Below are 15838 nucleotides of genomic sequence, written 5' to 3'. Positions count from 1 at the left end.
GACAAAACTTCATGTACTTAAAGCAAAGGGAAGGGGACGGGGGAGGAAAAATATTTTTTATAAAAAAGAGGAAATAACTTCCAGTGAAATTTCTTAAGAGCCCTGCCTCATATTTCAGGCATTTTAACAATTGCCATATGGACCAGGGATTAGGCCTTGGAAGGGAGAGTTAGTATTGCTGGGTGTGGTCACGGGTAACAGGCACAAAGTTATCCAACCGTATATATCTACTGCATGCCACCCCCTCCCAGGATCTGATAATGTCCACGCAGAGATGAAATGACTATTACAGAAGCAATTCCTACTCAGTGGAGATTAGATTTGCAGACCTCTGAGATCCCTTCCAATATTGAGATCCAATGTTATTAAAAGAAACAACCATGCATAGTCAAATCCCCTTCAGCAGGGCTGACACTGGACATGGGGGTGGGAGTGAAGTGGGGTGCCTCTGTGTGGTGGGGAGACTATGGGTGGGTGGAGGAGGGGCTGTGGAAATATTTCTAGCAGGCCTCTTCAATCAAAACACTTTAATTTAAAAAAATGAGACATATGCAATACTTTCAACAATAAAGAATTTAAATAAAAAAAAATGCGTTGTGAAGTTCACGGGCATATGGGTGGGAGCAGGGTCGGAGAGCTCCCCTAAGGAGAGAAACAGGAGCCCGCAGGGATATGCTCCCCCAGAACGGTACCGAAGCCCCCTTGGTCCCAGGTGTTGGAGGGGGCTTGGAGCATTTCAAGGAAGATACTTCAAAGCCTGGGGTGCCTTGAGGCATAAGGCCCAGAACAGTAGCCCCTTTTGCCCTAGTGTGAAGGTGTGAAGGCCGTACTGCTCTTAAGACTGAAATTGTCACCCTGTTACTGAGGCCTTTCATTGAACACCCCACAAAACTTACCACCTATAACTTCTATACTTCATTCTTCTTCCCTCTTCTGTTTTTCTCCATAACATCTGACACCTTCTCCCCTGCCTGGCTCCATACACCATGAGGACAAAGATTTTTGTCTATTTTGTTTGATCTTACAGTTCTAGCATCTAGAATAGGTTCCAGAAAGTAGCAGTCACTCAAATATTTGTTGAATGAATAATTTTAAAAAATGAACGAATGAATGAGTCCCATAGGGAAACAGAGAGGTAAGCATGTTCTCCTTCCTTCTTCTGACTCATCAGAAAATTCACTTCTTCCATGGTGCTCAAGCAGAAATCTGAGGAGTGGGAACAAGCATTCCCCTAGAAAAGTAATGAAGGAAAAATATGACAACTTATTTGAAAATATTCCCTCAAACAAGACCATATCAAATAAGGTGGCATTTAAAACTGAGGAAATAGAAGATTAGCTTCATGCAAAATCTTCTAAGTGAAGAACAAAACTCAGGTTTTTAAGATTAACTTAAAAAAAAAGACACAAAATGAGACAATTTGTGTTAGGAAGGAGGAAATACCTTTACACAAAATTTCATCTTTAAGCAAACCACCTTGGTTTTTAAGACTGGGGTAGGGAATAAAAAGTAAATACTCAGATGAAAGAATAAAATTTAAAAGTCTTGAAGATTAAGGTATAAAAAGATAGTATTTATAAGAGAGAGAGAAAAAAGGAATGAGTAAGATTTTAGAAACTAGATAAGTAAAAAGAGAAATTTCCTAGAGCCTTTAGTTCTTTAAAGACAAGCTCTTGGGAGGAAAACAAAATAGAAAAGAATGAGTGAAAATATTTGTGGTGGCAAAGGTAGATTTATTTCTCACAACCTCTGCATGGTTTGTGGCCACATACATCCCATCCGTTTAGCTCTGCCATTGTGATTGCTCCTCTCAAACTCTCAAACAACAGCTGAGAGATGAATTAAGCATCAGATCAAGTACTGTGTCATATTAAACCTCAGACTGACAAACCAAGCGTGTTGCCAAACCCAGAAAGTCAGCCAGATGAAATGATGATCGGTTTTATTAGATTATTATAGAGGCAAGATTATAATAAAAATATGTAAGAAATAATTTTTAGATCATAAGATTATAATGAAGGGCATCTAAGAAACAATTTTTAGGTCAAATATTTTTAGGTTTAATGTAATTTCTGAAATTACATTATAACACTGTGCTTCCAATGAGGAAAGCTGAAAATGTTCATTGTATAGAAATGAGAATAATCTATAGTATTTAATATAATTGTGTGTTAGAGAGAACTTTTATCTCATATCATGCTGTTTATCTTTCCTTCAGGACAGATCAATATGGAGGGAAAGACATCGTGTGTTGGGCTGTCATCTAAGGGGATGGTTCCACATAGCCCAGAGGCATCGTTCAGGGCTGGAGTGAGCCAGGAGCCTCAGTGTCTGTGTGGGTTGATCTAGTCCTTTGACAGGTGAGAGCAGGGAGACTGGCTGCTGGAGTGGCAGGTCCACCCTTCAGGCTGGGTATAGGCAAGTGTGCCATCTTCTCCCAGGAGAAGAAATATGAATTCTGTAAGGTTTAATAGTTTGTGTAATAAGAGGAAAATAAACAGGAACCACCCTTTCTTTCTTGCTAGAACAGGAAAGCAGGTAGAACAAGTCAGAATCTGTACACGAATTGTGTGAGAGAGACAACGCATGAGTAACTTAATTCACTGTGACCTCTTTCTTGTAACTTGGTGTGACCAGAAGCAGTGACAGAATTTGAGAACATTTGGATGACACGAATCAAGGAATGTGAACTTAGAATAAAAGGGTTTTATTAATTATAAAGATGTCTTCCCTGTTTTTAAAACTTTTCTCTAAGTTGATTTCATTTCTCTTCTATAATGTGCTATTCATTTGTGAATTTACATTTATTCAATAAACATCTGGGGCAATGTGCTCTGCATTGTTTAGGGCTAAAAATATATACAGATTTCATCTTATTCTTAAGAACTCAACATTTAGTAGGAGAGTTTGAATATGGCAGACATATATTCAAATAATTACAGCACACAGATTCCTGTGATAAATACTCTAAGGAGAGAACAATGAAGTGCTCTGGCATGCCAGTGACACACCAGTGGCACCCTAATTACTGACTTTTAGAGGATTACTTAGGACTTAACCAGTGAGCTAGAAGTACAGAACTAAAAAGACTCAACCAGGGGTGTAGTCTAAATATTAACAAACCAACACTGCCTGGGTCCTGACCATCAATCAGAACGTGTCGGACTCATCAGCTAAGACTCCCAACAGAGTAGAACAAACGTTGGCCAAGTATCAGCTATAGTCAACACTGAATACCTACCATAAATCAGGTACTGTCTTAGCAGGGGTTTTAGTCTGGTTACTATGATATATGTGAGGCATGGGTTATAAATAATTTTCATTTTTTTAGCCAAGTCAAATTGATAGGTAGTGGCCCCCTGGATAGCTGAGTTAGGGATTCTAAAGCTGAGTGTAGGCTCCCTGTGAAAGAATGTGGTGACTGATGTGTGCTATGGATGATGAAAGGACAAATTGTACTACATGTGCCATGTATTTGATGTATTTGCTCACAATTAAATTACAGACACCCCTGCATTCAAGTCCTCCTTCAAGCACATAGACCCTGTGACTTTGGGCAAGTGGCTTTATCTATCTAGCTTAAACATTCTCACTGTAAGACTCGGGTAGTAATACTTACCTCATAGGATCATCGTGAGAATTAAAATATAAGAATATATTGGAAGGGTAGTGTGAGCATTCCATTGTATGATGTGGCAGCTTCCGTGAAAATATTCTGCCATCTGTGAGATGGAGGTGAAATTCTAGCTTTATTTTGAGGCTAATTGCAGCGGGAGGCAGGAAAGGGAAGAGGAGAAAGATTAAAAGCAGGACACACCTGAGAGTGTCCTGGTGGAGGAGGTTGCAGTGATGGAGCCAGGAGCAGAGACCTGGGAGAAGAGATGTATCTAACAGATTTTTAGGGGGCGATAGTCTGTGTGCCCTGTGATCCTCCCCCTTGTCCCCTTGAATCTTCAGGAAAACTACACAAGTCACAATATGCTTGGTTCACTGTTCTTTTTTGGGGGAGGTTGGGGGAAGCTGCTGGTCAACATGGTGGTATTGGTTCCAGGAGGAAGCAGTGAAACCTACTGGGAGGCTCAGGACCAGCAGAAGGGCCAGTGTTCAGGGAATGGTAAATATTAGATGACCAGATTTGATCATGAGCCCATGCAGGACACTTAGCGATTCCGAGCAACATTTGGGATATCATAAAGGTAATAAGAACCAACAAATATGGGTTTCTGCTGGAAGCTATTGGAAGCTTGGAAGCTTGGGAAAGAAGACTCCCTTGCAGATCAATATAGGAAGAATAGAATCACCACTAAACCAGTATTATATGAAATGCTGAAGGGTACTCTTTAAGAAGAGGAAGAAGCCCTGACCGATTTGGCTCAGTGGATAGAGTGTCGACCTGCGGACTCAAGGGTCCTGGGTTCGATTTCAGTCAAGGGCATGTACCTTGGTTGCGGGCACATCCCCAGTGGGGAGTGTGCAGGAGGCAGCTGATCGATGTTTCTCTCTCATCAATGTTTCTAACTCCCTATCCCTCGCCCTTCCTCTCTGTAAAAAATCAATAAAACATATTTACAAAAAAAAAAGAAGAGGAAGAAGAAGAAAAAGGTAAAGATAAAAATTATGAACAACAAAGTGACAACAAATACATATCTATCAACAAGTGAATCTAAAAATCAAATGAATAAAAAATCTGATGAACAGAATAAACTGTTGAATATAATAGAATCAGGGGCATAGAAAGGGAGTGGACTGACAATTCTCAGGGGGAAGAGGGTGTGGGGGGTGTGGGAAGAGACTGGACAAAAATCGTACACCTATGGACGAGGACAGTGGGGGCGTGGTAAGGGCATGGGGTGGGTGGGAACCAGGTGGAGGGGAGCTATGGGGGAAAAAATAAAGAATAGAGGGGGCTCTTCTGCCTCCAGTTGTGATTTGCAGAAGTAGAATTTCTCTTCACAGCAGGCACAGCAGTCTGGCAAATTAATCCCCAACCACTCTTGTTTCACTTGTCGGAAAGGTAAGTCAAGAAGCCCTGGGGTGGGGTGTGACTTCAGAGGATGTTTAGGCAGTAAAGACACTCATGTTATGCCAAGTAACTTACTAGTAAAAAGGAACTCACAGGTTTTCTTGATGTAAAAGGTAGGGATCCTGATACAGTTGATGGCTGCTTTGAATTTTTCCTTTAATTGGGAGAAAAAAAACACATTACATTTGAGAAATGCTGTTCTAAACTCTGGTTCCTGTGTTAAATTGGAAAACAATGTGGGGGGATGGGAGAGATTTCCAGAGAGCAAGTAAAGCAAAGAGGAGGAAAGTTCCGGGAGCCAAGACGGGAGCAGTAGTGCCTTAGTGTCTGCTTCCCCCTGAAAAGCATTTGGGCAAAGCTGGGGTGATTATAGGGAGAGTGGCAATGCCACAGAGCGTAGGCACGGAAAGCCGAGGGGCTGGAGATGCCACATCTGTGAGATGTGTACACACTCACACAAGTTTATGTGGACACATAGGACTGTGTTTATATACACTGGTGCGTAAGGTGACTACATCATTTAAAGCAAAATTATAATCAAACTTTAAACTGTACAACTTTATTTTACTTCCACTACATAGGAAGGGGCTCTCCTAGGATATGCCCTTTCACTAAGAAAGTGGGCAGATTTCCTCTTTCCTTCTCTCCCGTGTATCCTGGCTATTTCAGTCCATAGTACCGTCTCCTAGAAATGCAAGTTCTTCTTCTGCAGATAAAATGGACATTTTCTACATCTTGCTCACCTGAAAGGTTCTTTTTTTTTAAAAATCAATTTTCATATCTCAAGAATGTGTTCAAATGAACTAATCTGATCTGAGGCAAACCGCCACTGACTTACTGTGACTAGTAGTGTTGCTTCTTCTCCCAGATGACCTACATAGATGTAAGATAAGATATACTGTGTGTTTTTGCAATATGGAACCTTTATTTTTTAGGTGATTTCTGTACATCTGGAGTATGAGAGTAATCCTTTTACAAATGGAACCGACTACTAGAGGAAATGACAAAACCAAGCTGGTGCTTCATGTGAATCCATAGGCGTTTAAGCTCCAAATCCAGCCAAGAAGTTTGTTACAATCTCAGCTTTGCATCTGACTGTTCTGAGGTCTTTCCATCAGCCCTGACATTGCTCAACAGGGCTTGGTGTTGGCTGATAACAGGAGACAAGAAAGTATTCTCAAACTTTGTGATCTTGCTGGGCTCCAGTTTATCAAGATACTCCCTTACACCGACATAAATAGCAGTCACTTGTTCTTCAATGGCCATGGGAGAATACTCTGCTTGCTTCAGAACAGACGCACACCAAGAGTTATTAAGTGGCAGCATTGAGATCAGAACAGAATTGAGCCCTAACCGGTTTGGCTCAGTGGATAGAGCATCAGCCTGCGGACTGAAAGGTTCTAGGTTTGATTCTGGTCAAGGGCATGTACCTTGGTTGCAGGCACATCCCCAGTAGGGGGTGTGCAGGAGGCAGCTGATCAATGTTTCTCTCTCATCGATGTTTCTACCTCTCTATCCTTCTCCCTTCCTCTCTGTAAAAAATCAATAAAATATATTTTTTAAAAAAGAACAGAATTGAGCAAAAGCAGCAACTCCCGATACCAATTCTAGCTTCATGGTACCTGCCACTTGCTTCATGGCTCTGGTTTGGGCAGCAGATACACCTCAGGACATAGACAAACCAATGTTAATGGCAGGGTGGATACTTCCGTAGAACAGTTCTGTTTCCAAGAAGATCTGTCTGTCAGTGATGGAAATGACATTCATTGGATGTAAGCAGACACATTACCAGCTTGTGTTTCTGTGACGGTTAGAGCAGTCAAGGAGCCACCACCGAAAGAATCATTCATTTTGGCTGCTCTTTCTAGCATATGGGAATGCAGGTAGAACACACATGAGGATAGGCCTCATGATCAGGGATTGGCACACAGCAAAAACATCTGGCGATAAGCAACAGCCTGTTTGGATAAGTCGTCATAGATGATCAAAGCATGTTTGCCATTGTCCCTAAAATATTCTCCTACAAAACAGCCAGAATAAGGAGCCAGGTACTGCAGTGGGGCAGCCTCTGAAGCAGTAGCTGAAACCACTATGGTGTACTTCATGGTATCTGCATCTCTAAGTCTCTTCACCAACTGGGCAACAGTGGATCTCTTCTGACCAGTAACAGTGTAGATATAGCATAGCTTCTTCTTTTCATCAGACCCATCATTGAAACATTTCTGCTTAATGACTGTGTCAATAGCAATTGATGTTTTGCCAGTCTGTCGGTCACCAATAATCAGCTCACACTGACCACGACCAATGGCACCAAGCTATCCACAGCCTTAATGCCAGTCTGCATTGGTTCTTGCACAGAAACTTGAGGAATGATCACAGGGGCTTTCAGGCCAACTCACCCATGGGTCTTGGAACCAATTGGACCCTTTCCACCAATGGCATGACCAAGGGCATCTGCTACATGGCCTAATAGCTCCTCATCAATGGGAACATCCACAATGGCTCCTGTTCGCTTCACAATATTTCCTTCCTTAATTAGTTTATCATTTCTAAACACAACACTAACATCGTCGGGTTCAATGCCTGAAGAAAACGCTACCATTTCTTCTGCTTGAACATTCCGCAGCCCATGTACTCAGGCAATACCATCACCAATACTTAAGACATGCCCAGTCTCTTCACGGTCAACAGAGGTATATGAGCTCCAAGAATCTGCTCTTCAATAATAGAGAATATCTTGGCAGTGCCAATCTTCTTAAGACGAGTGTTAGAGGCATGGAGATTACTTGAAGCAATGAAGGATGATTCCCAAAGCAGTTCTGGAGATCAGCCTGGCCCGCTGAGGAAGAGTGCAAGCCACAGCTACGGCATCGCACATGGACAGCATTTTTCAGCTTCTCAGTAGTTCCTCTGCAGTTGCAGCCTCTGGAGTAACTCAGATATGGTTTTTAACTGTATCCCCAGAAAAGTGGCAAACAATAGAAATTTTGGGTATCGTAGAAGGCAAAACAAGAACAACCCCCCCAAACTCCACCACCCATTAAATTACTACATTTATTATTAAATTGTAAAAAATTAATAAATTATTATTAAAAAGAAGAGCTAACACTTATAAAACACCTACTAGGTGCCAGGCACTGTTCTCAGTGCTTTGCATGTATCCATTTAATTCTCAGGACAACTCTGTGGAATAAGAACTATTTCATCCCCATTTTGCAGATGAGGAAATTGAGGCAGAGAGGGATTGAGCAACTAGCCCTAGATTTGACAGCTGGGAAACGGTGAAGTTGGGGTTTGAACTTGTGACCTGGCTCTAGTGTCTGTGCTCTGTCAGAGTCAGTGATGTTTTTTCCCTGGGGAAATGGGTGATGGGGATGGCTGTTAAGAGTTTCTTAGATTTCCACAGGATAGTCCTACCTACAGTTTTTCATGGGAATGAGGCAGCTTCCAAGTTGAGAGGCATCTTAGAGCTTTTGTTTTGACACTAAGAAGTTAGGTCACCTTTTTAGAACTCAGTTTTCTCTTCAGTAAAACAAGGAGGATGGATCAGATATCTTCAGCATTCCTGCACTAAAGCACTGTTCTCTTGGTACCTGTGAGGGAGAAGCAGGTCAGTTTCTGCTTCCTAGACCCTTCAAGCTGGGAGCTGCAGGTAGGGTGTCAAGTACTTAAACTGGTAATAAGAAATTAGGGTTACAGCTCCAGGAAGCCTCGACCTTTTCCTAAGAAAGAAACAGTTGCCTATTGTGCGCTGTGTTTTAAACAGATTATATAATCAATTCTCAGAGTAAACCTGTGAAGTAGATAGTATTGTCTCCATTAAAAAAAAAATGAAGCTGAACTTTCTCCTTCCAGGGAGCACACCCATGTCTTTCCCTTTCCCTCCCCACCCCCCTTCCCCCAACCTTACCATTACCTTCCTCACTCCCAAGCTCCAACGGCCCTTCCTTTACCTCTAGACTTGTTTCCTAAGCCTATTTCTTCTAGGAATTACTTTTTCTACCTCTGTAATTTACCCAATAAATGTTCTCTTACAAAAAAAAAAAAAAATAAGCTGAAACTTAGTCATACCAAGTAACTTGCCCAAGAGGGCCTTGCTGGGAAGGGATGCAGGCAGGATTGAAATCCCGTTTGTCTTGTCTCCAAAGCCCAGGGCGCATTTCTCAACACAAGAGTCGGTTATGTCATACCGTTCTCACTGCAAACCTACGTGGTAGGCTTCATCTCCCCACTTCACTGAGGATAAGGCGAGACTCAGGTCACTTGCCAAGTAAGGGGCCTGGCTCCGAGTGGGCGACAGAAGAGCCCGCGGCAGCTTGCAAGTGGGCTCGGAGGCCGCCAGCCGGCCCCTCCTCCTGACCTTGACTCCCCGCGCAGCTCCTACCTTTTCGGACCCAGCCCAGCGCACCGTCCTCCCGGAACTACATTTCCCGACAGGACGCGGGCGCGCGCACGCGCACCGGGGCCTCCGCCATGGCGACAGTGCTGTCCAGGGCGCTCAAGCTCCCGGGTAAGGAGTTGCAGCCTCAAGACCACCCCGCCCCCGCCGGGCTTGGGGAGACGGGGAGACGAGGCTCTGCGGGTGAAGCCGGTCGGGGCCTGGCCCTCACCCAGGCGGAGCTGCAGGCGCGCGGAGGCGAGCGGTGCAGCCCCCCTGGGCTGGGGTTAGTGGCGCCAGGCGGGTCGGGGACCGCGGGCGCGGGGCGAGCCCAGAGCCTGGCAGGGAGGGACGCTGGAGGCGCGCTGGGCAGGTGGCCGGGAGCGGGCTGAGCTGCTGCGATGGCGAATGTCAGCGCGCGCGCCGCCGCCTCCAGGGAAGGGTTGTGAGGGAGCATCCTTTCCCGAGCGTCTCCAGCTCCTTCTCTCCTGGGTTGCACCTGGGCGGGGGCGGGGATGGGGGGCGGCCGAGGACTTGTGACCCTCTGGAGCAGCCTCCCCACCTAATGACAGGTCTTTAACCTCCGAGTTTACAGAAGAGGAAAATGAGAGTTATTCGGCTGAATCGACTTGTCCAAAGTCGCTAAGCGGTATTGGAAAAACCTGAACTGGAATGCCGGGGAGTCCTTTAACGCTAGATCCCGGGCTTTTGATTCCACTTGGTCAGCCTCTGGCTGCCCAGGCTGAGCATTTATAGGAGGGGGATGATTTGGCACCTGCAAGTTGCAGATAATGTATGGGCTATTCTTTAAAGAGGCACTGGTGGTGAGGACAACTTCCAGAGCTAATTCAGTACTTTGGGCAGCAGCAGCTCCAAGTTGTTGTTTGTTGTTTTGTTTTCCACCCCCCTAAACGGAACTGTGCTGCTAGAAACTCGCTACTTTAGCAAATGTCTATTTTATTCTGCCCCAATAAAATTTAAACGTTAAGACTTCAAAATTTTTATGATTCCACCTAAATAAATTTTAACATTAAGCTATACACATTTGTTTGATGTTAACTTAAGGGTTTAGGGGGGAAAGCAGTTGCTTTTCCTGGCATCCTGAGAAGGGCTAGTTGTGTATCTGGTGGATATCCAGCATAAGGTGCTGCGGGGGGTGTAGGGGGGGGGGGCGGGGGGCGGGTGTTGGGTTGCAGGGTCAAGGAGCTTGCAGCCTGGTACACTGAGCCTTGGATGACTGCGTTGGGTATGGATTTGATATGAATTTGCATTTCTGTCTCCAGACTTCATGATCTAAGACATTTCTTTTCACATGGGCTCCTTAGAACATTGGAAGGAGCATTGATAATATCTATTTTGGAATGTGTATGTAACATTGAAGGGGGCATGTCTCTATACCTGCAGGATTAATTAACTTTGAAGAGAGTAGCCTTATGTATCCTTAGTGTAATATGATATTCTCCTGAGGGAGGTAATGAGATGGTCAGACATATTTAGCTTTATTTCTTTTTTCTTTTAGTTTCCAGCATAGGTAATAGTTATTCTCTGAGGATAGGAATGCAAGAAAATCTTGCATTCAAAACTCTTGAGCTCTTCTGCATTCTCACATCCTGAGGCTGTGGCATTTCTACTCCCTGAAGTATTCAGTTTCAGTAAATTGGTCATCTGATAGGGTAGAGAAAACACAGTCTGGTACTTGGACCTATGTTTGCACAGCAGCTTGCCCTGAGCAGTCAAGTATTTTGATACTTTTTAAGGCCCAGATACAATAGCCATATATTCTTTTATGTGATATGGGTGTTTTTTTTTTTTCAGCTTGTACTTTAGCGTGGCTCCCTCTTGCTGTTTCTCCCTTCCACTCCAAATACATTTTTTTTTTTTGCTTTTATATTAGGTAAAAGTTGCTTTCTGTTAGCTTTTTTTGGATGCACTGTAGTTATTTGGCCTAGGGGTTACTGTCATGTTACCTTTGTTAACTTACAATTTTTTTTTAAAGGAGCACAAGTGGCATATAACATTATTTTTAGGTGTATAACGTAATGATTCAGGATTTGTGTATGTTGTGAAATGATCACCACAATGGTGTCCTTCCTATTTTTACATGTAAGGAAGCCGAATAGAGTGGAGACTAAGAGCATGAGACAGGCTTGGATTTAAATCCGGTCTTTACCAGATTAGTTACTTAATCTCTTCAAGCTTCAGTTTCTTCATGTGTAATAATAATATTTTTATGAAACACTCACTGTATTCCACACACTCACTACATATTGACCTCATGGGGTTATTTGGCAAAGTATAAGAGACGGATATACTTGGGAGGTTTGTTAACCTTTGACACATGTTGGTTATTCAGTAAGGGTTAGCTGTTATTATCATCATAAGCACCATGATCTTCTATGAATGTGATACTTGAAGGAAGGCCTGATGTAATCGTGAGGTAATGACAGATATCCTCATCCTTGTGAAGAAAAAGCAGCCATGTTTCACAGCCTCAAAACCTTCCACTAAGCTCAAGATAGAAAGATGTTTGGCTCACATGCATAGAATGAGGTTAATCAATAACAGAAGGACAATGTGACATTCATAAAGCAGCCTGTGGGACAATTATCTCTTAAGTATATATTTTCTTAGTTCGTTTTAAAGTTTGAAGGTCAAACACTAAAGGGAACAACAGAGCATAATGTTACTGTAGTGATTTGTTTTATTATGTATAATTTAGAATGATTATGTACCCTGGATCAACTAATCCATGATATGAATTATTTACCTTTCATTGCAGTAGAGTCTATGTAAAGTATAGACTCAAGAATAGTATATATTATAGTATATTTTCCTGGAACCTTTGTGGATGGTATAGTTGCATCTCTTTGCTATTTATGTTTTCCTCCATACCAGTGGTTCCCAAACTTATTTGGCCTACCGCCCCCCTTTCCAGAAAAAATATTACTCAGCCCCTGGAAATTAATTTTTTTAAAATTGTAAGAGCAGTTACTCATCACCCCCAAATGCACCTGTGGCCATCACCGCCCCCCTGGATCGCTGCAGCGCCTACCGGGGGGCGGTAGCGCCCACTTTGGAATCACTGCTCCATACCATTTTGGGAATGGTTATGTAATCAGCATCCTCAGTCTTTGTACGGGGAAAAGTGATAGATATGGAAAATCAGTGTCTTCCTTATTCTTTGAAAATCTTCTATTGGTTTGAAACATATGGGTGATAACTGAAATCATCAGAGAAGAGAGTGCTAAAGTACCCTGAGCTTAGAAGCATGGTTTTGATGTTATCTCCTCAACCCGAAGAGTTGATGTTTATACACCCATGCTGTCTTTCTGTGAAACATAGAAAAAATATTTACTTAGGAGTTCTTAAACCAAAGCTTGCAGTCTATAATAATTAAGCTGAGGTTTGTCTTTGAACTACCTGGAAAAATATGTACTGTTAATACTGTAAAAGTAAATATTTATCTTAAGAGTTTGGACAAGAATGGGTCCTATTTTCTATGATTTTTAAGAGAAAGACACAAGAGTAAGATAGCCTGAGTTCTTGCATGCTTGCCTTTATAATTCAGAAACGTCATGTCTGGATGAAAGTTCTTGCATTGCACACCCATGTTTTTCCTCTCAGAACTTTTTACATATTGTGGCATGACCTTTTAGGAATGTATGTTATTGTGGAGAAGTCAGCCTGATATTTGTTCCCATTATTAGTGACTTGATTCTTTTTCCTTTGGCCTGGTTGCTCATATGATTCTTTCTTTGTCCTTGAAGTTCAATGTCTTTACTAGGATATGTTTCAATGTTGATTATTCTGTAAGAGTTTTCTTTTTTTTAAAATAGATTTGTATTGATTTCAGAGAGGAAGGAAGAGGGAGAGAGAGATAGAAACATCAATGATGAGAGAGAATCATTGATTAGCTATCTTATGCATGTCCCCCCACACTGGGGATGGAGCCTGCAACCCGGGCATGCCCTGACCGGATATCAAACCATGACCTCCTGGTTCATAGGTTGAAGTTCAACCACTGAGCCACGCCGGCAGGACTGTATCAGTTTTTCTTGGGACTCATTTTATCCTTTATTCTGCAGTTTTAGGTTTTGCTTTATTGCAGGAACTTTTTTTGTATATTTTTAAAGTACTGTTTTTGTTTCCATTTTCTTTTCTGTTCTCTTCTCCATTTATGCATATATTGGATCACCTTTGTTTTCTATAGTCATACCTTTCTAGTTTTCTTAAAAAATATTTTCATTGATTTTTTTAGAGAGAGAGAGGAAGGGAGAGGGGGAGAGAAACATCTACATGAAAGCAAAACATTGATTGGCTGCCTACTGCACACTCCCTACATGTGCTGACAGCCTGCTTCTTGTGAAGATAGAAACCACAATTCCACTTTCTGTTTCTGTGACTTTGACTACATTACATGGAATCATACAGTATTTGTCTTTTTGTGACTGGACTATTTCACTTATCATAATGTACTGAAGATCCATTGTGTCAGAATTTCCTTACTTTTTAAGGCTGAATAATACCCATTTTTGTATATAGCACATTTTAAAGATCCTATTAGGTATATTCATTTAGTTAAAAGAAGCACTTAAAAATATTAGGGTTAATATTATTACAACAACCTGTGGTCCTGTTTGTAAATTATTACCAAGTTACCTGAGATGGTTAGGGCATGAAATGCCCTAATTAATAAAATAACTTGGCTCATAGAATCCTATATAATAACGAGCTAATTTGCTAATTAGACCAAACAGCAGAACGACTGTCCAGATGACCGTCTGGACGACCTTCCGGACGAAGCCAGGGCTGCGAGAGCCAAAACCCTTGCACGAATTTCATGCATCGGGCCTCTAGTAGATATATAAAGTAGATGAGATTAGCTTGAACCTGTAGTGACTCTATGGCATATCCTGAAGTACTATTCTGAATGAAATTCCTAAAAATTGTTTTTTAAAAATAATTTATGCCTTTAAAATCAAATATAATATTTATCAGACAAAATGAATAGGTTTGAAGGTGAAAATATATAGAAATTTGTAGATAACAGAATGCTAGATTACTCAGTATTTTCTGTGTGTGTGTGAGTGTGTGTTTTCAAAATACTTAATGTTATAAAATTATTCTGTGGAATGTTTATTTTTTTGAATGTTCATTTTTAAATCAAACATTTATTGACACTCTATATACCAAACACTAAACTTTACACTAAAGACTTTACTTCCCATATGGGTCTCCATATAGTGTTTTATTGCTTCATTTCACATCTTGAGCAAACTGAGACGTAATGTATGAAGTAACATCAAGATCACAGTGACCAGAGACAGAGATTAGGATCGAGGATTCTTCTTTTTCCCTTTTTAATTAGATTTTTTAATATTTCTTCTTAACAAAAGATTTAAAGTAGCATTTACATTAGTAACAGCTTACCAGGTAATTTCCAAAACAGAAACTTTTTCTTGTTTTTTACTTGGTTATAACAAGAAATGAAGGCATAAGATCATCCAGTCATTGGCAGTGAGGGCAGCAAGGGGTGGCTTGCAAGGTGTGCTTAAGCCCTCCTGTAATTTCTGCCTCTTTCCACCTCCAAATAGACATAAGGTTTAAGTAAAAACAGGTGCTTGTTGTGTAAACCAGTTTCAAGACAAGTCCTCTACCTCTGTGTTCCTGCTCCCTCCTGGAATATGTGCTCAGAATAGCATTTTTAGAGATAAACACTATTTACTGAAACATGTACTGAAAGGCATTGGGATCCCAGTGAGGTTCTTAGGAGTGAATTTCCGGTGAAACATCTCCAGGTGGCATTTAGTGTTCAACTTTCTAAATTGTTTCATAGAAACAATTAGGAAGCCACAAATATTGGACTGTGAGAAGCAAGGTATAGAGAATCATTATTCTAAAAGTGTAGGGAAGTCCCAGGAAAGATCAGAACATCACATATCTAAGAACATCAAAGAAAATAATCATTTTAGGCCTATGGAAGGTTGATGATATAAGAGCCATGGTTTTTTTCATTAGTGAGATTGAAACAAATCAAGAGAGTTTAAAACAACAACAATAACAACAACAAAAACCTAAAAAGGTATTTGAAATTTCCTTTCTCCATTTCTTTTCCAGTTTCTTAAACTCCTGAAAGCAGTGATTCTAGAACAGCGGTTCTCAACCTGTGGGTCGCGACCCCTTTGGCGGTCGAAGGACCCTTTCACAGGGGTGGCCTAAGACCATCCTGCATATCAGATATTTACATTACGATTCATAACAGTAGCAACATTACAGTTATGAAGTAGCAACAAAAATAATTTTATGATTGGCTCACAACATGAGGAACTGTATTTAAAGGGCCAGAAGGTTGAGAACTACTGTTCTAGAACCCTGTGATTTCTCCCCTCCCCCATCCTTTCCTCCATGCTGATGTCTGTTTTGCAGAGCCATGAAGA

At 41.6% G+C, this 15838-nt stretch overlaps 1 protein-coding gene and 1 pseudogene across 2 annotated transcripts in view; one reads left to right on the top strand and one right to left on the bottom strand.

The window, feature by feature from the left end:
* Window positions 1-5621: 5621 nt before the first annotated feature.
* Window positions 5622-9471, bottom strand: LOC139007321 (ATP synthase subunit alpha, mitochondrial-like; annotated as a pseudogene).
* Window positions 9466-15838, top strand: part of FAM234B (family with sequence similarity 234 member B) — a 27290-nt gene continuing 20917 nt past the window's right edge. For both annotated transcript variants that reach the window (XM_070410661.1, XM_070410660.1), the window contains exon 1: window positions 9466-9533. In XM_070410661.1, the coding sequence (XP_070266762.1) occupies window positions 9497-9533 (37 nt within the window). In that variant the 5' untranslated portion in view covers window positions 9466-9496. The remainder of the gene's footprint in view (window positions 9534-15838) is intronic.

The sequence above is a fragment of the Myotis yumanensis genome, unplaced genomic scaffold, assembly GCF_028538775.1.
Source record: "Myotis yumanensis isolate MYYU_CA2020_CCGP unplaced genomic scaffold, mMyoYum1.0.hap1 SCAF_3, whole genome shotgun sequence".
Classification (NCBI taxonomy): domain Eukaryota; kingdom Metazoa; phylum Chordata; class Mammalia; order Chiroptera; family Vespertilionidae; genus Myotis; species Myotis yumanensis.
This window is presented reverse-complemented; position numbering and strand designations above follow the sequence as displayed.